We start from the raw sequence: 27,793 nt of genomic DNA, 5'->3' as shown, positions 1-27,793 counted from the left end.
AGCTGGATGAGGGGACTCTTTTCTTTGCTCAGCTCTTGGCATTGCAGGGCTTGGTAATGATATGAGAGGGGGTCACTGTATTTTAGATGTTTCCAAAACTTAATTGCTCTTTTTTGAGTTTTTATTATTAGTGGATATTGGCCTAATTCTGCCCTGCATGCATTGTTTGTAGTTTTCCTCTGGACACGTAGGAGAATCTTACAGAATCTTACAGAACTCTGCAGGTAGGGTTTCAATGGGGTGTTTGTCCCATTTGATGAAATCTTGTTTTGCAAGTGAACCCCACACCTCGCTGCCATAAAGTGCAATTGGTTCAATGACATATTCAATTAGTTTTAGCCAAATTTTAATAGGTATTTCAATTTTAATTTGCTTTTTAATGGCGTAGAATGCCCTGCGTGCTTTCTCTCTCAGTTCATTCACTGCCTCATTAAGGTGTCCAGTTGAGCTTATTTTTAAACCTAAGTAATTGTAGTGTGTACAGTACTCTATATACACTGCTCAAAAAAATAAAGGGAACACTTAAACAACACAATGTAACTCCAAGTCAATCACACTTCTGTGAAATCAAACTGTCCACTTAGGAAGCAACACTGATTGACAATACATTTCACATGCTGTTGTGCAAATGGAATAGACAACAGGTGGAAAATATAGGCAATTAGCAAGACACCCCCAATAAAGGAGTGGTTCTGCAGGTGGTGACCACAGACCACTTCTCAGTTCCTATGCTTCCTGGCTGATGTTTTGGTCACTTTTGAATGCTGGCGGTGCTTTCACTCTAGTGGTAGCATGAGACGGAGTCTACAACCCACACAAGTGGCTCAGGTAGTGCAACTCATCCAGGATGGCACATCAATGCGAGCTGTGGCAAGAAGGTTTGCTGTGTCTGTCAGCGTAGTGTCCAGAGCATGGAGGCGCTACCAGGAGACAGGCCAGTACATCAGGAGATGTGGAGGAGGCCGTAGGAGGGCAACAACCCAGCAGCAGGACCGCTACCTCCGCCTTTGTGCAAGGAGGAGTAGGAGAAGCACTGCCAGAGCCCTGCAAAATGACCTCCAGCAGGCCACAAATGTGCATGTGTCTGCTCAAACGGTCAGAAACAGACTCCATGAGGGTGATATGAGGGCCCGACGTCCACAGGTGGGGGTTGTGCTTACAGCCCAATACCGTGCAGGACGTTTGGCATTTGCCAGAGAACACCAAGATTGGCAAATTCGCCACTGGCGCCCTGTGCTCGTCACAGATGAAAGCAGGTTCACACTGAGCACATGTGACAGACGTGACAGAGTCTGGAGACGCCGTGGAGAACGTTCTGCTGCCTGCAACATCCTCCAGCATGACCGGTTTGGCGGTGGGTCAGTCATGGTGTGGGGTGGCATTTCTTTGGGGGGCCGCACAGCCCTCCATGTGCTCGCCAGAGGTAGCCTGACTGCTATTAGGTACCGAGATGAGATCCTCAGACCCCTTGTGAGACCATATGCTGGTGCGGTTGGCCCTGGGTTCCTCCTAATGCAAGACAATGCTAGACCTCATGTGGCTGGAGTGTGTCAGCAGTTCCTGCAAGAGGAAGGCATTGATGCTATGAACTGGCCCGCCCGTTCCCCAAACCTGAATCCAATTGAGCACATCTGGGACATCATGTCTCGCTCCATCCACCAACGCCACGTTGCACCACAGACTGTCCAGGAGTTGGCGGATGCTTTAGTCCAGGTCTGGGAGGAGATCCCTCAGGAGACCATCCGCCACCTCATCAGGAGCATGCCCAGGCATTGTAGGGAGGTCATACAGGGACGTGGAGGCCACACACACTACTGAGCCTCATTTTGACTTGTTTTAAGGACATTACATCAAAGTTGGATCAGCCTGTAGTGTGGTATTCCACTTTAATTTTGAGTGTGACTCCAAATCCAGACCTCCATGGGTTGATAAATTGGATTTCCATTGATTATTTTTGTGTGATTTTGTTGTCAGCACATTCAACTCTCTAAAGAAAAAAGTATTTAATAAGAATATTTCTTTCATTCAGATCTAGGATGTGTTGTTTAAGTGTTCCCTTTATTTTTTTGAGCAGTATATTTTGTACCAATTGAGAACTTTGGTCTAATTCCCTGAGATTTGGATCTTCTCTGGAAAATCATTATTTTAGTCTTTTTGGGGTTTACTGCCAGGGCCCAGGTCTGGCAGTACTGCTCTCCCCTCTCTCTCTCTCTCCTCTCTCTCCTCTCTCTCTCTCTCTCTCCCCCCACTGTCTCTCTCTCTCGCCCTCTCTCTCTCTCTCTCTCTCTCTCTCTCTCACTGTCTCTCTCTCTCGCCCTGTCTCTCTCTCTCTCTCCCTGTCTCTCCCTGTCTCTCGCTTTCTCTCTCTCTCTCGCTCTCTCTCCCTGTCTCTCGCTCTCTCCCTGTCTCTCTCTCTCTCTCTCTCTCTCTCACTGTCTCTCTCTCTCTCTCCCTGTCTCTCTCTCTCTCTCTCTCTCTGGCTCTCTCTCTGTCCCTCTCTCTCTCTCTCGTCTCTCTCTCTCTCCCTGTCTCTCTCTCACTGTCTCTCTCTCTCTGTCTCACTGTCTCTCTCCCTGCTCTGTCTCACTGTCTCTCTCTCTCTGTCTCACTGTCTCTCTCTCTCTGTCTCTCTCCCTGTCTCTCTCTCTCGCTGTCTCTCTCTCTCTCTGTCTCTCAATTAAATTCAAGGGCTTTATTGGCATGGGAAACAATTTACAGTAAACATTACACTCACAGAAGTTCCAAAATAAAGACATTTCAAATGTCATATTATGTCTATATACAGTGTTGTAACGATGTGCAAATAGTTAAAGTACAAAAGGGAAAATAAATAAACATAAATATGGGTTGTATTTACAATGGTGTTTGTTCTTCACTGGTTGACCTTTTCTTGTGGCAACAGGTCACAAATTTGCTGCTGTGATGGCACACTGTGGTATTTCACCCAGTAGATATGGGAGTTTATCAAAATTAGGTTTGTTTTCGAATTCTTTGTGGATCTGTGTAATCTGAGGGAAATATGTGTCTCTAATATGGTCATACATTTGGCAGGAGTTTAGGAAGTGCAGCTCAGTTTCCACCTCATTTTGTGGCAGTGTGCACATAGTCTGCCTTCTCTTGAGAGCCAGGTCTGGCTCGTTAGCAAGGCTATGCTCACTCAGTCTGTACATAGTCAAAGCTTTCCTTAAGTTTGTGTCAGTCACAGTGGTCAGGTATTCTGCCAATGTGTACTCTCTGTTTAGGACCAAATAGCATTCTAGTTTGCTCTGGTTTTTTTGTTTATTCATTCCAATGTGTCAAGTAATTATCTTTTTATTTTCTCATGATTTGGTTGGGTCTAATTGTGTTGCTGATGTGGCTTTGTTCTGGAAGGTTTTGGATTCGCTCCCTTTTAGGTGGTTGTAGAATTTAACGGCTCTTTTCTGGATTTTGATCAATAGCGGGTATCGGCTTAATTCTGCTCTGCGTGTATTATCTGGTGTCGTACGTTGTACACAGAGGATCTTTTTGGTATTTTAGGAGCAAGGGCCTCTTTACTCCTTATATTGAAAGTCTAGGTTGCAATGGGAATGCATCGCTCAAGCGGTAAAGCGTGCCGTTTTGGCTTCCGTTGTGTCACAGCGTCTCTCTTCCCACTTCCCACGAGGACACCACATAATCCCTATTTCAGGATCAAGAGGTACACACACACACACACACACCATAGACCTACAGTTGAAAATTAGAGATGATTTTGGATCGTGATGTGCACAGCATAGCAAGACTAAGACAACACTGGTTTCCTGTTAAACAGTGTGGAGGAAACCTTTTTCACTAATCCTGAAGATTACTGTTCATATGGACACACGTACATATAAGTGTACCCTAACGCACACTGCACTCAAGCTGCACTCAAGCGGATAATGGCTAATTAAATCAAAAGACTTCTAACACATAATGCTTATAGCAATGCAAAAAAAAAAAGCAGCATGCTATTAGAGATACCACTTAAGGGTATGTTAATGACAGCCCAGATTTCAAAATGGACGACAATTGCCTCAGATAAATGATCCAACGAGGCACTAAGGGACAAAAGCCAAACAGCTGTGACACCCCATCCCCCTCCATTACTACCCTCAAGAGTCCCCTGCTACCATCCCCCTGGGAACCCACTACGCCCTTTTCCCTCCCGCACCCAATCACTGCACTGGACCCCACCTGGTATCTCTCCAGCCCTACTATCAGCCTCATCAAATGACATTACCAAAACATCAATCAGAGATTAGCGTACTGACGTAGGTACATCGGGCGAGGTGATGACTTCTGATTAAAAAGGGATAGCAACCGTCCCGACAGTCAACAACCAATAGTAAGGGATGCTCAATTCTGTCTCAATGGTAAACCTAGAATTACAGACAAGGCAATCTGTAGCTCATGAATACTACATGAGGAGGCAGGGCCTCAACTGACTGGGGAGGATTCAGCTTAAAGCCCACAAGTTTCAGTGACAAAAGCTGTGCTACAAAGGTCAAGGCTAGCACCAGAAGTCCTCTCGCAGTTCAACCTATGTTTCAAAGGTGTAATATGAAATTCAAAACTCAAGGGTTTTAGCCGCCGGAGCCGTTGCAGGCGGTGCCTCCTTGTGTGCTGTGAAATAGGTTTATGTCGTGTGAATGATGAGACACCATGTGAGGAGAGTCTAAAGAATCTAAAGGAACCTTGGGACTAGTTTGTCTATCTTGCAGCCAGTCTCTCATTACCAATTGATCCACTGCCACGCTCCAGACACACACTTGATTTCTCTGTGAGTCAATGTGGATTCTGGAGTGCATGCCGACAGATTTCAGTGCATCGGGGATGTGCTCCAATTCGGGTGTGATGGACGGGAAAATCAGCCTGTGAAGCATAATAACCTCGATGAAATCGGAGAGAACATGATATGATGATGGGGAGAAGAGCAGGGATGGTGTGAAGCTTAGGACTCTGGGTCTGAGCACCTCTCACTGCAACTGGATCCTGGACTTCCTGACGGGCCGACCCAGGTGGTGAGAGTAGGCAACCTCACCTCTGCCACGCAGACCATCAACACAGGGGCCCACAGGGGTGTGTGCTTAGTCCCCTCCTATACTCCCTGTTTAGCCGCGTCTGCGCGGCCACGCACGACTCCAATACTATCATCAGGTTTGCTGACGACACAACGATGATTCAGCCTACAGGGAGGTCGTCAGTGTCCTGGCAGTGTGGTGTCAGAGCAACAACCTCTCCTTCAATGTCAGTAAGACCGAGGAGCAGATCGTGGACTACAGGAAACGGGGGGGGGGGGGGGGGGTGAGCACCTCCCCATCCACATCGATGGGGCCCCCTCAGGAAGTTGACAAGTTTGGCATGGGCCCTCAAATCCTCCAAAAGTTCTACAGTTGTACCATTGAGAGCATCTTGACTGGCTACATCACTGCCTGGTATGGCAAGAGCACCGCCTTCGATCGCATGGCGCTACAGTGGGTGGTGCGGACAGCCCAGTACATCACTGGAGCCCAGCTCCCTGCCATCCAGGACCTCTATGTCAGGTGGTGTGGAAGGAAGGCCTGGAAAATTGTTAAAGACTCCAAGCACCCAAGCCGTAGACTATTCTCTCTGCTTCCACACGGCAGGTGTTACCGGTGCATCAAGTCTGGCACCAACAGCTTCATAAGACTTATAAATAGCTAACAAAATAGCTACATGGACTATCTGAGTTAACCTTGTATCGTTCTTGACCTTTAATTTTTTATTTTTGCATTGTCTATATACACACTCACAGGACCCTACACACTCACAGGGCCCTACACACTCACAGGGCCCTACACACTCACAGGGCCCTACACACTAACAGGGCCTTACGCACTCACAGGACCCTACACGCTCACAGGACCCTACACACTCACAGGGCCCTACACACTCACAGGACCCTACACACTCACAGGGCCATACACACTCACAGGGCCCTACACACTCACAGGCCCTACACACTCACAGGGCCCTACACACTCACAGGGCCCTACACACTCACTCCATCATTTGCTCACTCACACATAATATGCACATACATTTATACTGTATTTTTTCTAGTATTACATTGTTATTGATTATTGTATTGTTGGGTTTTGAGAATGCAAGAAAGTCATTTGACTGTACTTGTGCAAGTGATATTAAAAACGTGACACTTGAAATAAATGGTGTGGTGCGTTGCATGTGAGAGCAATGTAGCATAGTATGTGAAGTACAAATTAGATGGTGCCTGTTAACGCAAACAGGGACTTGATATTCATTCATGCTCTAAAAGGTACACCAGAAATGCACCTGTGACTAAATGCCCATTCATGTACATCAATCCATCTGAACAATACAGCTTGTCATATTTGTCATATTTCCCAGCATGCTCTGTTGAAAGTGGATTTTTTTTTTAAATTTTTGTTCCAATATCTGTTTCCACATGTACATTGGATTAGTATAGAAAACAAAAACAATCAATCTGTACTGCGCCTTCAGAAAGTATTCACACCCCTTCACTTTTTCCACATTTTGTTGCGTTACAGCCTGAAAGAATTGAAAATGAATTAAATTGAGATTGTGTGTCACTAATCTACACACAATACCCCATAATGTCAAAGTGGAATTCTGTTTTTAGAAATCCTTACAAATTAATAAAAAAAATGTAAGCTGTAATGTCTTGAGTTATTAAGTATTCAGTTACTTTGTTATGGCAAGCCTAAGTAACATCTGGAGTAAAAATGTGCTTAACTAGTTACATAATAAGAAGCATGGACTCACTCTGATTGTTAAATGACTACATGGTTGTTAAATGACTACGCCATCACTGTATCCCGCACTTGAAGATTTCTAAGTACAGCAGTGAATTTCAAGCACTGATTCAACCACAAAAACCAGGGAGGTGTTCCTATGGTTCGCAAAGAAGGGCATCTATTGTTAGATAGATGGTAAAAAAAAGAAGACATTGAATATCCCTTTGAGCGTGGTGCAGTTATTCATTTTACACTTTGGATGGTGTATCAATACAGCCAGTCACTTCATAGATACAGGAGTCCTTCCTTACTCAGTTGCCGGAGAGGAAGAAAACCGCTCAGGGATTTCACCATTAAAACAGTTACACAGTTTAATAGCTGTGAGAGGAGATAACTGAGTACCACTCTTCATATTTTCAAGAATAGTGGTGGTTGCAACATGTTATGGGTATGCTTGACATCAGCAAGGACTTGGGAGTTTTTTAGGATAAAAATAAATGTAATAGAGCTAAGCAAAGGCAATATTCTGAAGGAAATCCTAGTTGTCTGCTTTCCAACAAACACTGGGAGACAAATTCACCTTTCAGCAGAACAATAACAAACACAAGGCCATATATACACTGGAGTTGCTTACCAAGATGACATTGAATGTTCCTGAGTGGCCTAGTTACAGTTTTGACTTAAATCGGCTTGAACGTCTATGACAAGACCTTGAGAATGGCTGTCTAGCATTGATTAATGGGCAAAGATTGTACAATCCAGGTTTGCAAAGCTCTTCGAGACTTACCTAGAAAGGTGATTCCAACATGTATTGAGTCAGGGGGTTGAATACTTATCTAATGACGATATATTAGTGTTTTATTTTCCATGAAAAAACAATCTATAATTTTGTGTAGATCATTGACCCCCAAAATTATATTTCATAATTTATAATCCCACTTTGTAACACAGCAAAATGTGGAAAAAGTCTAGGGGTGTGAATACTTTCTGAAGGCACTGTAGGTGGTTGGATTTATAGTTGTCCCAGTTTACATGATGTAGGTAGTCTTCATATACTGTATTTTCTTCCCTACTCTGACTGGCATTAGTCCCCACTCTAAATGCATGTTGTGAGGGCCGGATGTCTTGCTGTAAATTGGCTTCCAACAGAGATTGAATATCACATTGCAAACCACCATAATATGACACGTTAAGAAATAGAATGAGGCTGTACACCTTCGTAACTCAAAGGAAGTAAACTGAAAGAGAAATGTACTCTGCTGGAGTTGATTGTTATGTTTAAACAACACAGTAAAAGTGTCAAAGGGCAAGGGAGTTGGTTAAAAATGACACTGAAAAGAGTGAAATGACAATTGGAGTTACATTTAAGCAACTCTCTGAGAGTTGGATATTTAATCCATTTAGTGTCGTTTTAACTACAAAAATAGAAAAACCACGACCAGAGTCCTTTTAACACAAAATGAGGATAGGAACATATAAACCCCAAAATAGTGTTAAACACATAATCAAATGGAAATATGCCTTTGGCCTAGTGTCAGCCAATGCACAACAGAACATGCCCAGACCGTTTGAAGTGAGTGGACCAGCCAGCTGAGCATTCCCATAGCTGAGCCACATCAAGGCGTTTTTATAACAGCAGAGATAGCATGCTATCATATCGCTGCAGTCCCAAGTTACTGCCTCTGAAATATTCAGTCCCTTGTGTCCCTAAAAGCATTTCGTTGTCATGTTATTTTTATAAGCAATCGAGTGCGCTGTGCGTTCATCTGCATAGGAACGACACATTCGCTTCAGAGACACGGTTCCTCCTATACAGCTTCTGAACGCGCCGTTGGTTTGTTGTGTCGTGGTTGTAATAAGTAGGATGTATTTTTTTGTGCCGTTGCTAACGTCCCTCGCTGGGCCATGACAAGGAGCAAGTTGCAACCACCCTCCAAATGAACAAGTTCTCCTCCTCCGAGGCGAGCATGGCAACGTGGATCAGCCAGTGAGGAAATTATTTTTCTCTCTCCTGCATCCCAATGTTGTCATTGGGTTCTTTTATACATGCTATGACCTGATGTTGTGCTTCAGTATTCCCGCTCTTGTTGGTTACAGTAGTGTGCAGTAACTACCTGTCTGTAGTTGTCGTCTTGCACCCATTCACATGTATTTGGGTCATATTTAGCTATTATCATTATGAAGTCCTCTCCTATAAAAGAAACCGCTGAAAACGGGGGGCCAGGCAGTAGCATTTTTGCTCCAGGCTCCGGTATTACTAATGCCATCACTGGAGCGTCCTTATTAATCCATTCGATTCAGCGGGGCCACGCTATAGCCAGATGCTGCAAGGCTATTGAGTCACAATGGAGCACGGAGCCGCCCCTCCCCCCACAGCCCATACTCCTCTTCTCTCCCTCCCTCCCTCCCCCCCCCCCCCCCTCTCCCCCCCTCTCCCCCTCTCCCTCCCTCCCTCCCTCCCCTCTAACAGAGGAATCAGGTGATAGGAATCTTCTACACAGTCACATCTGCTCAACCATATAACCTTTAAACTGTTAATCCCTCTGCTTAAACAGGGCTACTGGCAAGAACATGCAGTAACACTCCTCTAATACAAAATGGATGGGCTGCAAAATGAATTGAATCCTCGTTGCAAATGCACAGCAGTAGAGATGGAGCCATGCTTCACATTCGTAATCATGTATAATTCAATTTGAATACTTAATTCAGTCCTAATGGGTAATATGATAAAAATGCAATTCTGCCCCTAGGGACGCAAATCAGTAGTTAAAAGGAAAGTGATGAAAGACAAAGGGAATTCGGTGTAAATTATTTATTTTTAACTTATGCATACATTAGTAATTTCTCAATTGCTGTAAATAAAATCTATTTATGCAGATTGCTTGAGACATTTGAACCACTTTTCACCTCTTTCTGGTAGAGTTGCTATACACTGGTCTTTGGCTTAGTTCAGATTACAAAGCAGTGGTGGAGATCTCTTTCGTTATCAACATTAGGCCTACTGTATTGCATGTTGTCATGTGCACCAAACCCATATAATTGCTGCTGAAGGGACACACACGTACACATAATCAAATAAACGGATAAACCGCAATCACACATGAGTGATTGTAACCGTATGTGAGGTGAGCCTGGTGTAATGGAGCGATGTTTGTCCTGTCCTAGATGCACTGTGCATGTTAATATCAACTCAGTGACCTATGAATCATATTTTGGCAGTCAGCCAATGGCACGGTGGGAAATACTGACCATGTGACTAAACCAGGACATGACACTAAGAACATTGATTCCCACCCTATTTTGGTATGAAATAGTGCAGTGCAACTAACCCATCTTCAAATCTCCAAATGTAACATCTTTGTGCTTTGAAAACCTTTCAGAAGCTGTCATCATCATCTCTCTCTCTCTCTCTCTCTCTCTCTCTCTCTCTCTCTCTCTCTCTCTCCATTAAATCATTGATCCTCTTGTTGTGAGATTACCCTGTGCCCCTTTTGGAAGAGAGACAGAAGAACTGTTAAAATCATCTTCCCACCTGATTAGAAGTGCAACAAACACTACAGAGACCCAACACGACGCCTGCAATTATAATCCCATAACAGCATTTCTCCTCAGATGCTGATCAGAGTTAATGAGCATGTTCTCTTGCTCGCTTCCGCTGAATCACTCGCACGCAGGCTTCGGTAGACCACAGAACCCCAATTAACCGAAACAATAGAGGAATTCTAGGGTACAAGGAAGAGACCATGTTACATGACCTGAAAATAGAAGTGCATTGAATTAAGCAAAGCAGTTCGTTACTTGATATCCTTGCAATCAAAAGTGGTCTGTGAGTTTTAGCTATACATGTCAGGAATCCAACTTGTCAAATGAATCAGTTTGATGGCATAATGTTAACGGGCCTCTTGAATCTGTCCCTGGAATAGTATTGCTCGGTTTAGGGCACAGAGGGAAAGAGGATATAACGTGCTCACAGTAAGAGAAAGATTGCCTTTGTATTCTCTGAGAAGACCAACAACACCAATACTAGGTTTCTGACTGGAGAAAATCTTGATGTTTCAAGGTCATTGGACTTGACTGCAAGTTGTCAATAACTGAAGTTTACCGAAAGAGAGAAATCCCAGGCATCTTCTCCATATATGCATTTCAGACTGAAATAATGCTCCTCAGACAATGTTTCCACACAAACATTCTCATTCCATTTGTCCATTATAAAAAAGCATTTTATGCTTATATTTACAGTACAAAGCATTTTGCAATGAAACCTAATCGACCTCTGGCGGATAATACATGAACAGCATGACTTTCCTTGGGGGTGTCAGTGTCACCGAGGCACGGCACCCCCACTCTAGCCCTATTTATGCCTCTCAGTCTGAGTCACCCCCCCATCCACAAACCAGGATTAAGCTCTGCTCTGCTCCTACAGCCCAGACGCCCATCCCTCCATCCACAGAGTGGACCACAGAGCCTTTGACAAAGGGAACAAAAACGAATGCCCAGAATCATATTATGGGGTCAAGGTCCATCTAACCTATTCACACCAGCAAGGAAACAGCAGTGCTAATAAAATAATTCTGTCATTACCTGCTCAGCTTAATTTGACTACTATACGGTATGGAAACAAGGATCAAGATAGAACAGTGTAAAATTCAACACTGGCAAGTAATGACAAAAAAAAACGTGACAGAAAATGTACTGAAGGTACTCCATGCCCCTAGTGCTCTTTCTTATTGTCTTTGTTTGGAGAGAAGCCAGCATGCTTTTCAGCTGTGTTGGCGACAGAGTCACTGGTCCTCCAGCCTGTAGTCCTGTGGCGGTGTTGGGGGCCTCTCTGTTGTTTTCTTTTCAGAGCGGCGGTTTAGTGACTGCGTCTGCAGCTCCTTCACCTCCTCCAGCACCTCCTTAGCCTGACGCCAGGAGGAGACGGCTTCCTGCAGAAGACGCTCCGCCTCCGCCCGTCTACTCTCCAAATCACAGTCACTGATAAGTGAGTGTGCACTCTTACTATGGAGCGAGTCATGACCCTTCAGACGGGGCGAGTCAGCACCCTTCAGACGGGGCGAGTCAGCACCCTTCGGACAAGTTGAGCCGATACTCTTCAGACTCTGAGAATTCTTGCCAATTATATTTAGCGAGTCCTTACCCCTCAGAACAGGAGAATCAGTATCCTTGATGCGAGGCGAGACAGAATCCTTCAGACTAGATGAGTCAAAACTTTTTGAAAAGGGTGAACCAATGTTCTTGAGACGTGGGGAGTCAGAACCCCTCAGACTTGGCGAGTGTGTTTCCATGAAACGGGAAGAATCAGCAGCCCTGAGACGGGGAGAGTCAGTAACCCTGAGACGGGGAGAGTCCTTACCCCTCAAATTAGGAGAGTCATCACTCTTTGAATGGGGTGAGTCTGTACCTTTTGAGCGGGACTTCTTGCCCTTCATACGAGGTGAGTCTTTCCCCTTCAAACGAGGCGAGTCTTTTACCCTCAAATGTGGGGAGTCACTATTCTTGCTGCGAGGTGAGCCTGAGGCCCTGGAGTGAGGAGACTCAGACCCTCTCAGATGGTGCAAGCGGGGCGAGTCAATGCTCTTCAGATAGGGCGAGTCAATGCCCTTTGCATGTTGCAGTTCCTCCAATCGCATTTCTTCCAGCAGTTCCTGAGCCCTCTGCATTTTCTGGGCGATAAGACTCTGCAGTTGTCCAACAGGCTGGACAGGTTCATCTGTGGGGCGAGGGCGAAGGACACCTCTGACTGGCCGTGAGGAAAGGACCTCGTCCATGGAGGCGCAGCGGCTCCTACCCTGGGCACTGAACCTCTTCCCTGGTTGAGGGGTGTGGGATTGAGCCTCAAGATGGTGCGCCCGGCCCCAGGAGAGCTCGCTCCCGCGAGGCAGGCTGCCCGTCTTGGGTACCCTCGGGTCCCTTATGGTGACACAGAGTTTGGAGACATCTGTGCCAGAACGCTGACGACCTGTGGTCCGTTTGTCTAGGTCAACCCGGAAGTTATTTTCCCAGAAGCCTTCTTCCTCATCATCTGGGGTGGAATCATCTTCCTCGTGGACAAGGTCAAGGGTCAACATTCCGTCTGAAGAGGTGGATGCCTAGGGAGAGCATTCAATGAGAGTTTAGCATTCAATGAAACAGACCAGGATAAATCCTTGCAATACAAACAGTACAATTTCTTATTTGCCTTTCACAAATAAAATATCGACTTGGAACTAAAATGTCAGTGTTAGCCAAGGTAGCAACACCCACCACAGCCATGAGGTGTCCCCGGGTGGGCAAGCGCCGTGCATGGGGAATCTTGGCACGATCACGTGTAGGGTGCACCAGGACACTGTCCTCTTCAATTGTGACCTATGGAGACAATCAGAAATCGATGTTTTTTTTTTACATTCAGAATAACAGAAATGTATATTTGTGGAGGGAGAGTTGGGAATGGATGAAAGAGTATAAGGTTATAGGAGCAACACATAGCTTCCCCTTAGCATGAGCTGAGGATGTAATGTAGAGAACAGTAGAGAGCATTAGAGTGGAGTCCATTGTTGGGTGTTGGAACTCAAGCTGCTGTGCACTTCACACTATGGTGGCTGCAGAGTTCATTCTCACTTCTCGACGACCTCTAAATACGGAAGATGGATTTTCACCCTATAGTGTGTGATGGGGAGGGAGACACTGTTTGATGGAGAGGCACGAGGAAAACCGGTGGGCGTCGGCAGGGACGGAGTGTTAACGAGGACTGTTCCCGACGGAGATGGATGAGTCAGCGAGGAAACACTTTGATCTCTCATCCACGCCTGGGGAGATGCCACTTACTTTCGCTTTTGTCTAAATTCACCAATTTTACATAGTGGGCTTAGCAACTGCAACGGCTAAATTTTGTCTGGAAACTTTTTAAGGCTGGCCGTGGGGGCGTTTTGAGTGTCGGTGGTTTCATTTGAAATCATAAATGTTGCATGAGAGACATGCTAATGAGAGAGAAAAGTAAGGAAAGCTGTAGAAAGCTGGGGAGAAGTGAGAGCTGGCGACATAGGGACAGAGAAGGGGAGGAGAAGAGTGACTGACCTACCTCGTCAAATATGCGGTTCTTGGCTTTGATGATGGCTGTATTGAGGGCATTGACCCACGACTCCTTCTCCTCGGGGCTAACGGCCAAAAACACAAGATTGGGCACCTGAGGAAAGGACAGAATCGATTGAGTGGTTGAAAGAAGAGAAAGGGATTCTCCCAATATTCGCCCTTCTTCCTACAGTAAGTGTGCACTTGCACACTCTCATCGTGGATTTAAAAGCAATAAATGAGTGGAAGCATTGGCTGGAGGGAGAGTGGGAACGTAGCCAGTGTGTGAGAGATGGAAAGGGGGACAGAAAGCTTAATGGGGCGGCTTTGCCTAAATCGCCAAGAAAAGGAGATTGCGCCTCACTAAATGTTAAAGATGGTTCTTATCTAAAGCAGGGTCTAAGCTGTAAACTGGAGGAAGAATCTCTGCAAAGCTTGACAAAAACAGGTACATTGAGCATCTGCCCTTATTAATGCAATTACATCTTCTTGTATATAATTAAAATCTTCCTCTCAAACCCACACTTCTTCCATTCCTGAAACGTAGTTACAGAATCTCACACTAAGACAGCGAGCAGTGAAGTAAAATGAACGAGCAGCTGGTGCCGAGATCGAAAGGAACTGCAGTGGGTCAGAAGTGACAACTGTGGGTGGAATCTCTATAGGATTTGGCCGTTATAGAGAATGCCTCTTCAGCGGTAATGGGATTCTGTGGATTATGTCTTTCTGGAGAAATCCGCCAATCCCGGCCTGCGGTGGGGGTGTGTTAATGTTCAATCCAATGTGGCAACACAACCATATCATCTCCCAGAGAGAAAATTGAAGAAATGCCACCAGCTAGACACATTTTGTGTTGCACCTCTCTTGAACGGACTTTGCGCACACACTGGACTCTAACCACACACTGACACCCCAACACACACACACACTTTCACCACATACACTCAGTGGCCAATTTATTAGGTACAACTATCTAGTACCGGGTCAGACTCCAGAACTGCCTGAATTCTTCGTGGCATGGAAACGTTGCTCAATTGGTATCAAGGGACCTAAAGTGTGCCAGGAAAACATTCTCCACACCATTACACCACCACCACCAGCCTGCACAGTTGACACCAATACCGACAACAAAGTTTGTACATGTCGATAATGTATTCGTGTAAAACATGTAAATAGCTACACGTAGCCTACTCCCCTCAAAAAAGAACATGAAATCCCGCTTATGCTTACTGAGGCATGAAATGCAGTAGTTTGAAGAGTTTGGTGCACAACATGACATTTGTAGGTAATTGCGCTTATGCTTAATAGCCGACTGAGGGAATACAATAGTGCGACCAGTTTTGTGTACAACGTGAAGTTTTGTAGCCTACACCAGCTACCGGACAAAGGCGATCATCAAGGAGGGGGACCGACAGCGAAGCAGTTAGCACAGCAGCTCCGTAGGTAGCGGAGTGAACACAGCAGAAAACAAGGTCTGAGGTTAACTCAGGCTTAGGAGATACGTTAAACGTTTTGTTTCTATGAGATAATATGTCACGTTAACGTGACCTTTATGAATTATGAAGCCTTTACGTCCTTATTTTTGGCGTTTATCCCAAAACGCTATTAATTTCCCCATAGGCTTTGTCCAACCGACCACGGCAGAGATAGTTCCTACAAAAAGACGCCATTACTATTTCTCTCTATTGAGATACAAAATCTCGGTGTCCGTAGCCACTCCGTTATCTTTAACTCTGCATTGTTGGAAAAGGACCCGTAAGTAAGCATTTCACTGTTAGTCTACACCTGTTGTTTATGAAGCATGTGACAAATACAATTTCATTGATTTGATTTGAATGTGTTCTCTATATATCATACTCTCTCTTTACAGAAAACCCCAAACTATGTCTGAGGATATAAACTTGCCTCAAGTTTCAGTTTTCAGCAAAATAAATCTTCCAAGTGCATTTTCAGCTAAAATCGACACCTGCAGTAAGGGCTTCTTACTGAGGCCTACGCTCCCCAGGCCCTGCGCAGCCTCCCTGCCTGACTCCTTCACTCTCCCTGGGCAGAAGGACTCACCATATTCCCAGGCTGCTTGCAGCGAAGCAGGGTGAACCTGCTGTGGTTCTTCTTACTGCGACTCTTGGCCTTGCGCAGCTCCTCAGAGCGTTCGTAGTCAGCCAGGTCAAACAACTCCTGGACCTTCCTCTCATCCTTCACCTGGAAACACACAGACAAAACAGGAAGTAGTTACAACTCAGGTCTATACAGATGTGCAAGATGGCACTGGCAAATTAGCTTTGTCAATTTGTTTTGAACCTTAAAGCATCTGTCTACCACAAAAACACGCATATGCACACACACACACACACACACACACACACACACACACACACACACACACACACACACACACACACCAGGTCATCTTGCGTTTAACCCAAGGGAAAAGACTAATTATAAACTGGGTGGTTCCAGCCCTGAATGCTGATTGGCTGACAGCCGTGGTATATAAGATCGTATACCATGGGTATGACAAAACATTTATTTTTACTGCTCTAACTACGTTGGTAACCAGTTTTTAATAACAATAAAGCACTTCTGTGATGCGTCGTGCCTAAGAACAGCCCTTAGCTGTGGTATATTGGCCATATACCACACCCCCCCATGCCTTATTGCTTAATTACCACTCTCTGTTATCCAGCAGCTTTCAACAGCACAGAGACACACCACGGTGCCTGGGTAAAAATCAGCCACTTCTCACATTCGTATCATCCATTATGTTATTGAGGTTTCAAATGAAAGGTTCTGAAATATCAGGCCTTAAATGCATATATAGAAGCTCTCTGTAGGTGTAACAAACATCTTTTTAAGTCCAAATGTCTATATAAAAAAATCCATTACAGGCCTGACATCATAATGTCACCATGTTATGATCATACTTTTACACAGAGCATTGAAAGATGTGTTTATTTTCAAAACCTGCTTCCCAATACCGTCAAAAAAGCAATAGCCAGACAAATTGGTAGAAAAATGTAGTCTTGGAGCGGGTGTTCCTGTGTTGCTCCCCTGCCTCCCATTATCGGTCTCGTGGCCCCGCAGCAAAGTGTCTGTTTAAACACAGATCAATTGTAATCAACAGCGTTGGGGCAGAGACATCGACCCCTCCACTGAGCCTGACTGACAGGTGATTACATACAACCTCAAGGGTGGTGGGACCTCCCATAGAGCCCCATTAGACTCTACACACCAACGGGGTCAATGGGGGTCAAGGCAGGTGTGTGTGTGTTTGGTGGTGTTGGGGGTTGGTTATTGACACGGGTACAAGCCTGTGTGTAGGCCTCTTGTGAGAACTAAAGGAGACGCAGAGAAATAAGGTTGAACGTCATTGTGAGTGCATTTTTTTTGGAAGGGGCAGGGGTGTTCCACTTTCATCTTGATGCATAGAGATTTTCCACAGCAACAGAGCCCTGCATCAGAGGAATCTGCCAACGTTCGAACGAGACACGGAGCAACTGAGAGCTTCTGTGATCAAAGAAACCACCACATACTGTATCATTATATAACGTGTCGCAGCCTAGTATCAACCACTATTAAACCACTAGCAGCCTGAAATGCACTTGTTACGGCTACATTTGGCCATTTGTGTCTTTTAATTTCATTGAGGAACTCTATTATGCCTAGCGATATACAGTATACTGTATGAGCACAATACATACATCAAAGGGTAGTCCAATTTCTTCCTGACAAAACATAGATCCAAACTGTGTCCCGCCCGCATGCTGCTACCTCTTCGTTAGCCACCCAAACTGCATTTAAAATGTAGAAGAGAAGCTTGAGCTGTGTGTGTGTGTGTGTGTGTGTGTGTGTGTGTGTGTGTGTGTGTGTGTGTGTGTGTGTGTGTGTGTGTGTGTGTGTGTGTGTGTGTGTGTGTGTGTGTGTGTGTGTGTGTGTGTGTGTGTGTGTGTGTGTGTGTGTGTGTGTGTGTGGAGTGAGTGAGTGAGTGAGTGAGTGAGTGAGTGAGTGAGTGAGTGAGTGAGTGAGTGAGTGAGTGAGAGAGAGAGAGAGAGACTCTAATATGGGGCAAAAGAAGCCCTGAGGATCCATTCTGGAACCCCACCCTCCCATCAATATTTCCCTCCCCTCCTGCCCCCCTCCTGCTCCCCTCCTGTACCGCTCCTGCGTCCCTCCTGCGCCCCTGCTGTGGCCCTCCTGCCCCCCTCCTGCTCCCTATATGGAAAAGCAGAGTCGGGGGTGTCAGTGGGGGTTAAATGCTGCACTGAACCACTGAGAATAACCCAGTAACATACAGCCCTGAAACGCAAAGATACAGAAAGCCGGCGGCAGCCCATCCAACAGTAGAATGCAGGGGGAAACCCTAGAGCGAATGGAAAGGCGATGTCCCTTTGGTCACACTCCAAAATCTGGTGGACATGCCTGTAATACCCTGTAATCAAGCCCGAGAGGATTTTATATAAACCAGGTTGGAATTAAAAGGAGAAATGGATTAAAAGCATCTTTTCAACCACTCTAGAAAATGTAATGCAGTTTAGAGCTTGGGAGTTGAAAGAGGCTGGTTTATTTATAATGTAATACTACATATATATAATATTCTCAGAACTGGCCAGTAGGTTTTCCTGAAATAACTAGTGTAACAAGTATGGAAATCTAAACCACCACGGCCTCACTGCACCAATCATATAGCTTTGTTACACTGACCATATGATATGCTTGACGACCAGTCATCTTGCACTATTTCCAATTACATACGGGTTTCCGCCAATAACCCAGTTCTCCACTGATCACATTGATCCGTTGGACCAGTAACAACACTTGTCCGGTCCTTGACCAATTTCAGAGGTGTGTTAGTCCAATGTCATGCTAAGCTCCCCCAGTCAGAGGGATTCTCTGTCAACCACTAAACTTGGTCACACATTCGCCTTCTGTCACAGATGTTGAGCCAATCACATTGCAGTATCTGTAAGCTACGTCAATCACAAAGATCTCGACCAACTACAAAACACTTGTCCAACTATGTCACCACATTTCTTCAATGCATGGCCTAAAATCTTACCTCAGGTACCCCTTGGCCTAGGTCATACGGTATCCGATGAATACAAGCTTCCCTCACTCTCTCTCTCTCTCACTAAATCCTGTTTTGTTTGAGTGTCCTCTTTCATATGCCGTGCAAGTCACCACTGAAAACCATGAAAACTCTATATATACAGTATATAAACATAAATGGAAATCCCATCAATTATTCACGTAGATCATAGATTGAGTGCTTGAGTGGAAGCACTTTGAGCATTCTACAGGAGCATCTCTCTGTCTGCACGTGCAAAGACTACAGAAGAGAACAGAGTGCTCTTATGAAAGGTGTATGATGTACGTAACCTACAGCCAATAGCACAGCTGTAAGATAAGAACAGAGCGATACGCAGGGTTGATATCGTCGGAGCAGAGAACACGCACCTCCTTAACCTGCTCTCTCAGCACACAGACACACATCTCATTCTCAACTAGGACAACATACGCTACTGTACACTTCGCACACAACAGCAGCCTTCTATGGACGAACAGACCTCTCTGTAACACACGCATCTATGCAGTTCCTGTGCTGTGTAATACACGTTCTTATAGCAGCATGTCTGTGTGGCCAATTGAGGCTCTACGAGCTATGGTTCTGTAGCCTATTATGGGAAGATGATCAAAATTATTCCAAATCCTGCGTTGAGCAGTAGCTGAGTGAGCATAATATGAAAAATACACCGCTGTTAATAGGCTATTTGAGGTGATGAAACCTTTAATGATATCTTGAAATGTTCAACACAAAAATACTGGAGCTGTTCTCTGAGTAGTTTCCCCTGACACTGCAAAGTAACAGGGAGGTGATGAAATTCAATAGTCTTAAAATACACTAAGTGTACAAAACATTACAAACACTTTCCTAATATTGAGTTGCACTCCCTTTTGCCCTCAGAACAGCCTCAATTCATTGGGGCATGGACTCTACAAGGTGTCGAAAGCATTCCACAGGGATGCTGGCCCATGTTGACTCCAATGCTTCCCACAGTTGTGTCAAGTTGACTGGATGTCCTTTGGGTGGTGGACCATTCTTGATACACACGGAAAACTGTTGAGCGTGAAAAACCCAGTTATTGACATACACAAACCGGTGTGCCCTGGCACCTACTACCATACCCCATTCAAAAGCACTTAAATATTTTGTCTTGCCCATTGACCCTCTGAATGGCACACATACACAATCCATGTCTCAATTGTCCCAAGGCTTAAAAATCCTTCTGTATCCTGTCTCTTCCCCTTCATCTACACTGATTGAAGTGGATTTAACAAGTGACATCAATAAGGGATAATGCTTTCACCTGGATTCACCTGGTCAGTCTATGTCATGTCGTGTTCCTAATGTTTTGTATACTCAGTATACACTACCTGTCAAAAGTTTTATAACACCTACTCATCCAAGGGTTTTTCTTTATTTTTACTATTTGCTACATTGTAGAATAATAGTGAAGACATCAAAACTATGAAATAACACATATGGAATCATGTAGTAACCAAAAAAGTGTTTAACAAATCTATATATATCTTATATTTGAGATTCTTCAAATAGTCACCCTTTGTCTTGATGACAGCTTTGCACACACTTGGCATTCTTTCAACCAGCTTCACCTGGAATGCTTTTCCAACAGTCTTGAAGGAGTTCCCACATATGCTGAGCACTTGTTGGCTGCTTTTCCTTCACTTTGCTGTCCAACTCATCCCAAACCATCTCAATTTGGTTGTGGTTGGGGGATTGTGGAGGCCAGGTCATCTGATGCAACACTCAATCACTCTCCTTCTTGGTAAAATAGCCCTTACACAGCCTGGAGGTGTGTTGGGTCATTGTCCTGCTGAAAAACAAATGATAGTCCCACTAAGCCCAAACCAGATGGGATGGCGCATTGCTGCAGAATACCGTGGTAGCCATGCTGGTAAGAATTCTAAATAAATCACAGACAGTGTCACCAGCAAAGCACCCCCACACCATAACACCTCCTCCTCCATGCTTTACGGTGGGAATTACACATGTGGAGATCATCTGTTCACCCACACCACATCTCACAAAGACACGGCGGTTGGAACCAAAAATGTCCAATTTGGACTCCAGACCAAAGGACAAATTGTCACCGGTCTAATGTCCATTGCTCGTGTTTCTTGGCCCAAGCAAGTCTCTGCTTCTTATTGGTGTCCTTTAGTAGTGGTTTCTTTGCAGCAATTCGACCATGAAGGCCTGATTCACGCAGTCTCCTCTGAACAGTTGATGTTGAGATGTGTCTGTTACTTGAACTCTGTGAAGCATTTATTTGGGCTGAAATTTCTGAGGCTGGTAACTCTAATGAACTTATCCTTTGCACAAGAGGTAAGTCTAGGTCTTCCATTCCTGCGGCAGTCCTCATGAGAGCCAGTTTCATCATAACGCTTGATGGTTTTTGCAACTACACTTGAAGAAACTTTCAACGTTTTTTAAATGTTCCATATTGACTGAACCTCATGTCTTAAAGTAATGATGGACTGTCGTTTCTCTTTGGTTATTTGAGCTGTTCTTGCCATAATGTGGACTTGGTCTTTCACCAAATAGGGCTATCTTCTGTATATCACTCCTAACTTGTCACAACACAACTGATTGGCTAAAATGCATTAAGAAGGAAAGAAATTCCACAAATTAACTTTTAAGAATGCACACCTGTTAATTGAAATTCATTCCAGGTGACTACCTCATGAAGCTGGTTAAGAGAATGCCAAGCGTGTGCAAAGCTGTCATCAAGGCAACAGGTGGCTGTTTGAAGAATCTCAAATATAAAATATATTTAGAATTGTTTAACACTTTTTTGGTTACTACATGATTCCATATGTGTTATTTCATAGTTTTGATGTCTTCATTATTATTCTACAGTGTAAAAAAAATAGTAAAAATAAAGAAAAACCCTTGAATGAGTAGGTGTTCTAAAACTTTTAACCGGTAGTGTAAATAAAGTGTTCTGTGCCTTGGTCGGTCTCGTGGTAGAGTTGCTGACCTCCAGACTATATGTCCTCCTGCGGCAGGAGTTCATCCCAGCTTACGCCTTAGTTCTCTCTGTGAACTTCCTTCTAAATACAGTATCACCCCCACAATCAAACATTTCAAAAAATTTACAAGAGAACATGTTTGTATTAGTGGTCAAATGATTAAGTAAGTTTGAATCTGGGGAAGTACAGAGTAATGTCACCAGCAGGTAACGTCTCAGAGTCCCAGTTGCACGGCTGCAAATCCTCTTATGAGAATGTCTGACACATCGAACCGGTGTCCCGTGTGAAGATGCTTCGAGGTAATAGAACAGTATACCTGCTTACTGTGCTTCCCCGAGCTTATGTAGCTAATCTTATGAGGCAGCAGACAATTGGCCAGCTTGCACACTCATGACACAATTCAATCAATTACAGATAAAGTTAAACTACAACGCTGGTCACGTTTTAACGCAAGTGTTTAACACATTTAAGCAAATACTCCCGCAAATGTTCTATATTTTGTGGACGATTGATTATGTTGATTCAAAACCAGACCTGCTTTGAAATGCAGTATAACATGCTGGAGTGAACTCACAGTATGAGTGTCCTTGATCTGTGATTAATCGAAATTATTGAGGCAATTAATTCTGTGATTATGGTTCAAAAGTGTAATTTGTGCTGTAACTTCGCTAACAAAATGATAGCACTCAAAGTCGATAAGCCATTAAATCAAACTCAAAGAGGGCACTCTATAGGAAAAATGAAAAGATTATTCCGGGCCCCAAGAGGCCGTACAGCTGTAGTTACGCTGAGTGTCAGAGATACAAAAGCCTTAGTGTTCATCTTAGCCTTCTGGCCTACTTCATGAACAGCGTGCTTGTCTTTTCAAAGTTCACATTTGAATAATGCGCCACCATTAATCGTGGTTAAGAAGTTGCAGCGGAGCACAGGACACACAGGTCAAACAGCACTGAGGGAGCGGGTACTTTCACCTGGCAAATAGCTAGCATGCCACTTACCAATTACCCTAATATAAAAATATCTCCTCATCAAAAATAGAATTGTATTAAGTGTAAAAGGAGCCAGCGATGCATTACATTACAGAACTAAAACATCCAAGAAATTAGAGAGCATGTGTGAGACACGATAAAGAGATTAGAAAAGAGAGATAACGTTTAACTACACTGAATTGATGCGTCCTGTACCACAGGTGAGGTACGGTGATGGCATTACACAGAAACTGCGTGTGTTTGTGTGTCTGTGTGTATAGGGTAGGGTGGAGGGGTGGGGGCATTGGGTGCTCGGGGATCCTCAGGCACAGCGTGAGGCGCAGCTGCGTCAGCCGTGGTCTTATGAGATTCTGACACGTGTTTGTTGCTCATCCCGCAGGCAGGAAGGTAGTAGGGTCACAGAAGAAAAAAAAAAAGAATAATTTAAAACTTGGTTCTAAAATGATCAGGGAAACTGGCATTGCATGCAGCTGGAGCCCTCAGTCCCGCTCTCTCCCTTCAAGGGAAGCCTGTGGGTACCCTGCTGGAGCCTTGTCCGCGGTCTTGTTCGGGGTTCTGGAATGGACAGCGGAGCACTCAAAACTCAGTCTGGCCTTTGGGGCTTGAAGATAAGGCGAGAGAGGCATTGCATGTGACTGAATCGTCACGTGAACCTGCAATGTTGTCATTGGGTTGTTTGTTTCATTAGCGAGCGTGACACCTACATCCACAACTGAACCAGATATACATTTTACGAACAAGGTTAGCCTTAACTGAACCTGAACTGAACCAAGTGTATGTCTACGAGTTATTATCTTTAAATGTTTGTCTTTCATTAGACCAATAGAGAGATGCAGGCCCTTATGTGGAACTTTAATTCGCTGTTCTGAGAATCCCTTAGAGGAATAATTTAAAGGGCATTATTCCACTTTCAGAAAGACCTGTGCCCTCTCAGCTGTCAGTAGCGTTTATCTCCATGATTACTGCTGGGGGGTGGGGAGGGGGGGTATTGAAACTGTGATATCAAACAGAAACTGACTTCAAAAACAAAGAAGACAGAAAAGAATAGAGAATACAGAGATGGATGGCTGATTCTGTCCATGCCCTATAGTGCGGTCATTATCAACAACAAAAAGATACCAGTGCTACTCCCCAAATATGATGGTTCAGTGCCTTTCCGCAGAACGAAAGGGTGTGAATTCGCTACATCTCAAGGTTTAACACCGAGGCCATTTGATCTCCAAAACTTGTACTGATAATGAGGCTGTTCACTGGAACCTTTCATGTGATAAAAGCACTTGGACATAAGCCATTACTTTTGGTCAAACAAAATAGTTATCTTTCTATGCCATGGCCAAAAGCCTGTTGTATTGTAATGGACAGTGTTCTAAATCTGCCCAACGATTATACCGAGTCACCATCTGCCACCGATGCCCATAGTGGTACCCACTAGGCACACACTGGTTGAATCCACGTTGTTTCCATGTCATTTCAATGAAATGATGTTGAACCAACGTGGAATAGACGTTGAATTGACGCCTGTGTCCAGTTGGCATTTTGTTGACCTCAGAAGGTGGGAACGTTTGCATCAGTGAAAGTAATCTGAATTCAGCACATTGGTTTTTTTTGCGCTTGCATGGTGATTTGTGCTTAGATTTGACAATTTAGCATATTTATTTTCAACAGCCAAGGAAATTCAATTAGATTTTGTCCCCTTTCCATGGCCTTGACTTCCAGACTTCTAACAACATCTGTCTATTCAAAACCAGGGGACTCTTGGTTAAACGTGTAGCTGGAAACAACAGACCAAGAGCTGAGAGCTCAGGTGTAGCTTACATTAAAGGCATTTCACAAAACAAGTTCCTCACAACTCAGAAACTTGAGAAACCCAAGATGTCCTTCCACAGGCCAAAAAAGTCAAATCCATGTTTGCTGTCAAAGCTGTCATCTAAAAGGTGCATCTTATACAGGCTGTGTGGTATTTGTGGTTCATTGGTTTTCAACTGTGTGGTGCACAGACAGACACCTACACAGACACACACACAAAGCATCTCTACTGAGCAAGGGGAGCGAGCCTGCAACAAAGGAAACCTGAAATGTCTACGGCAGTACAGGCCATACACACACACACACACACACACACACACACACACACACACACAGGCGCCGGTTGTTCGTTTAACAATTTCAAGTACAGGTGCGCCCACTGTAGACACAATTATAGGCTGCTGAGGAGAGGATGACTCATAATAATGGCTGGAATGGAGTCAATGGAATGACATCAACCACATGGAAACCACATATGATGTGTTTGATGCCATTACATTGTCTCCATTCCAGTCGTTATTATGAGCCGTCCTCTCCTCAGCAGCCTCCACTGGCCTACACATAATATTGGAGCACAGGAGGTTGGTGGCACCTTAACTGGGAGGACGGGCTCGTGGTAATGGCTGGAGCGGAATCAGTGGAACGGTATCAAATACATCAAACACATGGTTTGATGCCGTTCCATTTGCTCCATTCCAGCCATTGTTATGAGCCGTCCTCCCCTCAGCAGCCTCCACTGTGGATGTAAAAGAGAAGTGCATACCTCTTTCTCAGAGATGTACAGATGGTCTCCTCTCAGTATCACGAAACGGTTTTTCCATATTTCCCTGAAAATCCCTTTGCCACAGAACTTGCGGATCCATCCTACTTTGTCTGGCTGCGATGACAGCTGGTTGACATCTTGAGGACCCTGCATGTTAAAAGTGGGATAAATCCGTTAAACCCTAGTTTAGCTTACGTAACAAGATGTTCGCGAGAGTACAGAGAAAATAAGAGCTCTTTCAAAGGCAAATGACTTTTCAATCTGAGCCTCAGTAAGTCCACTCTGGCAACTATGAGCCTCCTCGCGTCTTTTCCCCAAAAAAATATAACGGTGCGCTCTTCTGTCCGTAAAATTTAAGTGCATGTCTTATAACATCCAGGGTGTGGCAAATAAAATATCTGAAAGCTACCAACCGATATAGCGCAACGGACATCTGACAACACATTGTACTTTTCACTGGATGATTGAATCCGTATGTTGAGGAAATCCGTGTAATGGCACACAAGGAAATTGATAGGCTACACATTGAATGTGGAACTCATGAGGTGCCAAACGACCATTATTTAGGAATTGTAGGCTATCAAATGTGTGATATAGACAATGTGTGTGATATAGCGGTTAATGTGTGCTGTCGTGTCAAAGCGCGCATAATGCCCGATTCCGAGCATATTGCCAGTTATACCCTAGAAAATGTATAGCCTATTGCAAAGATGCATGGCCAAAAACTTGCACCCAACAATTGAAAAAAAAAAGCTATATCTCACCCGTTTGGCTAAATTGCTCTTCTTCATAATGACAAAATCACTTTTGTGGATGTGAACCAGGGAGTTCCTACAGTTTTAAGTATTTTCCTTTCTTTCGGAGAAGATAATTTTTTTAATTGCATAAAATGTCTTTCCCTTTATTTTCTCCCCAATCTGTTTCAATAACGGTTTATATTCTTAATTTCGATGACGCGGTCTGTTCGTGCACTGTCCGTTATTACGAGACGGTGGCATCGTCCCTCCACCTCGGTAGGTAGACTACACTGATCTCAAACAAGCGGGCTGAAAGGGCATTCCCGTTATTAAAGCGCTCCACAGCTCCATCTATTGCGCTGTCGGCGTGATGTCACCAAGACCGAGGAAGTCAAAGCGCTCTTACAGTACGTTTGGGAAATAGAAGAGCAAGGGTCAGTTGAGAGTAATCAAACTCAAATCCATAACCTGCCCATATGGGAACAATAAACTAAAATCCACAATTGATATCATTATGATAATGACCATTGATTTTCAATAGAACCTATATACATTCTTGTATTGGCCAACTAGATTTATCCATACAATATTTCAATTTAAATCATATTACAGAGGGGGAGGTGAGTATTTGCAGAACACCATAGAAATAGAATCTATTCTTTCCACGACGTTTTGTCTCGTGATGGAGACCTTTAAATGACTGTTGCATGCACCCTAGACAGTAGGCTCGTGGTTTTCTGTCATCTATTGTTTTAACTCTATTTTCAGCTGTGCCGATTCCCTCTCCTCTCCTCAATATACAGGATCCACAAGTAAGAAGAGACAAATGCTGTACATATGACTGCACAGTTACCTTGGTCATTCGAAAACAAACACAAATTGGGCAAATTCTCCTGTCCTAAGACTCATGTCTCTTGGGTTCAGATGGAGGTTAATGGTAAATTAGAGACATCCTGGGGCAACTTTCCTAGTAGTCATATTCCCATCTACTTATCCTCTAAGTAAACTGAAATGACTGAACCCCGCATTTTTGGACCTCCGATAAGAAAAAGCAGTGTTGTGTAAGTATTCGGCATTAAGCTGCTCCGAGCACCAACTCTGAGCCTTTTCCTGATCTCCAGATATTTCAGAACACACACACCCACAATCTCCAGGGAATGCACTCTGACTGTGGAGTTGCTGCTGTGTTATGGTGAACAGCGTCTTGTTCCTTAGGCAGCAAACGGAAAAACATTTACTTAAACGGGGCGAGACTGCAATATGAAACGTTCATTTCCATTTCCTATTGAAAACACTTTCTGTTGTATTCCTTATGAACATAACCCAGGCAATGTTGTTGTTGCGGAGGATTAGATGATCTGATTTGGGGGTGGTGGTGGGGGGGGGGGTTTGGAGAGGTTTTATAGGGAGGCAGGCTGAATATCTGTGGCCCATGTGGCTGGTAGTGGGGGTAGGCACTTGGCAAAGAATCAATCAACTGCCAAACATGGGCTGCCAAACATTTGGGTTGTTTGTCGTGTGGGGGGGAAAACCCAAAGACTCCACCTTGGGTTTAGATACTCTGTGCATTCAATTGCTTACCCAAACATGACATCTCTGAGTGGAACCAGCAATCACACTAGCCCACAAAAAAAAGAC

At 44.4% G+C, this 27,793-nt stretch overlaps 1 protein-coding gene across 1 annotated transcript; it reads right to left on the bottom strand.

Moving 5' to 3' along the window:
* Positions 1–9,558: 9,558 nt before the first annotated feature.
* LOC106588335 (pleckstrin homology domain-containing family O member 1) lies at positions 9,559–26,621 on the bottom strand. Its single transcript, XM_014177212.3, has 6 exons — positions 26,183–26,621; positions 25,419–25,565; positions 15,873–16,013; positions 13,822–13,926; positions 13,008–13,109; positions 9,559–12,853 (listed from the first exon to the last, which is right to left on the bottom strand). Exons 1-6 carry the CDS (start codon positions 26,207–26,209, stop codon positions 11,543–11,545), a joined length of 1,833 nt encoding a protein of 610 aa, XP_014032687.3. The 5' UTR covers positions 26,210–26,621; the 3' UTR covers positions 9,559–11,542.
* Positions 26,622–27,793: the final 1,172 nt, after the last annotated feature.

This window comes from Salmo salar, chromosome 27 (genome assembly GCF_965601325.2).
Source record: "Salmo salar chromosome 27, fSalSal1, whole genome shotgun sequence".
Classification (NCBI taxonomy): Eukaryota; Metazoa; Chordata; class Actinopteri; order Salmoniformes; family Salmonidae; genus Salmo; species Salmo salar.
This window is presented reverse-complemented; position numbering and strand designations above follow the sequence as displayed.

Excerpts from the sequence above, each read along its gene's own strand:
- LOC106588335 (XM_014177212.3), bottom strand. The coding sequence starts at position 26,209 with ATGAAGAAGAGCAATTTAGCCAAACGG. Across the intron at positions 16,014-25,418 it reads TGTACATCTCTGAGAAAGAG|GTGAAGGATGAGAGGAAGGT; the intron begins GTATGCACTTCT and ends GTGTGTTTCCAG. Across the intron at positions 13,110-13,821 it reads AGAACCGCATATTTGACGAG|GTCACAATTGAAGAGGACAG; the intron begins GTAGGTCAGTCA and ends TTGTCTCCATAG.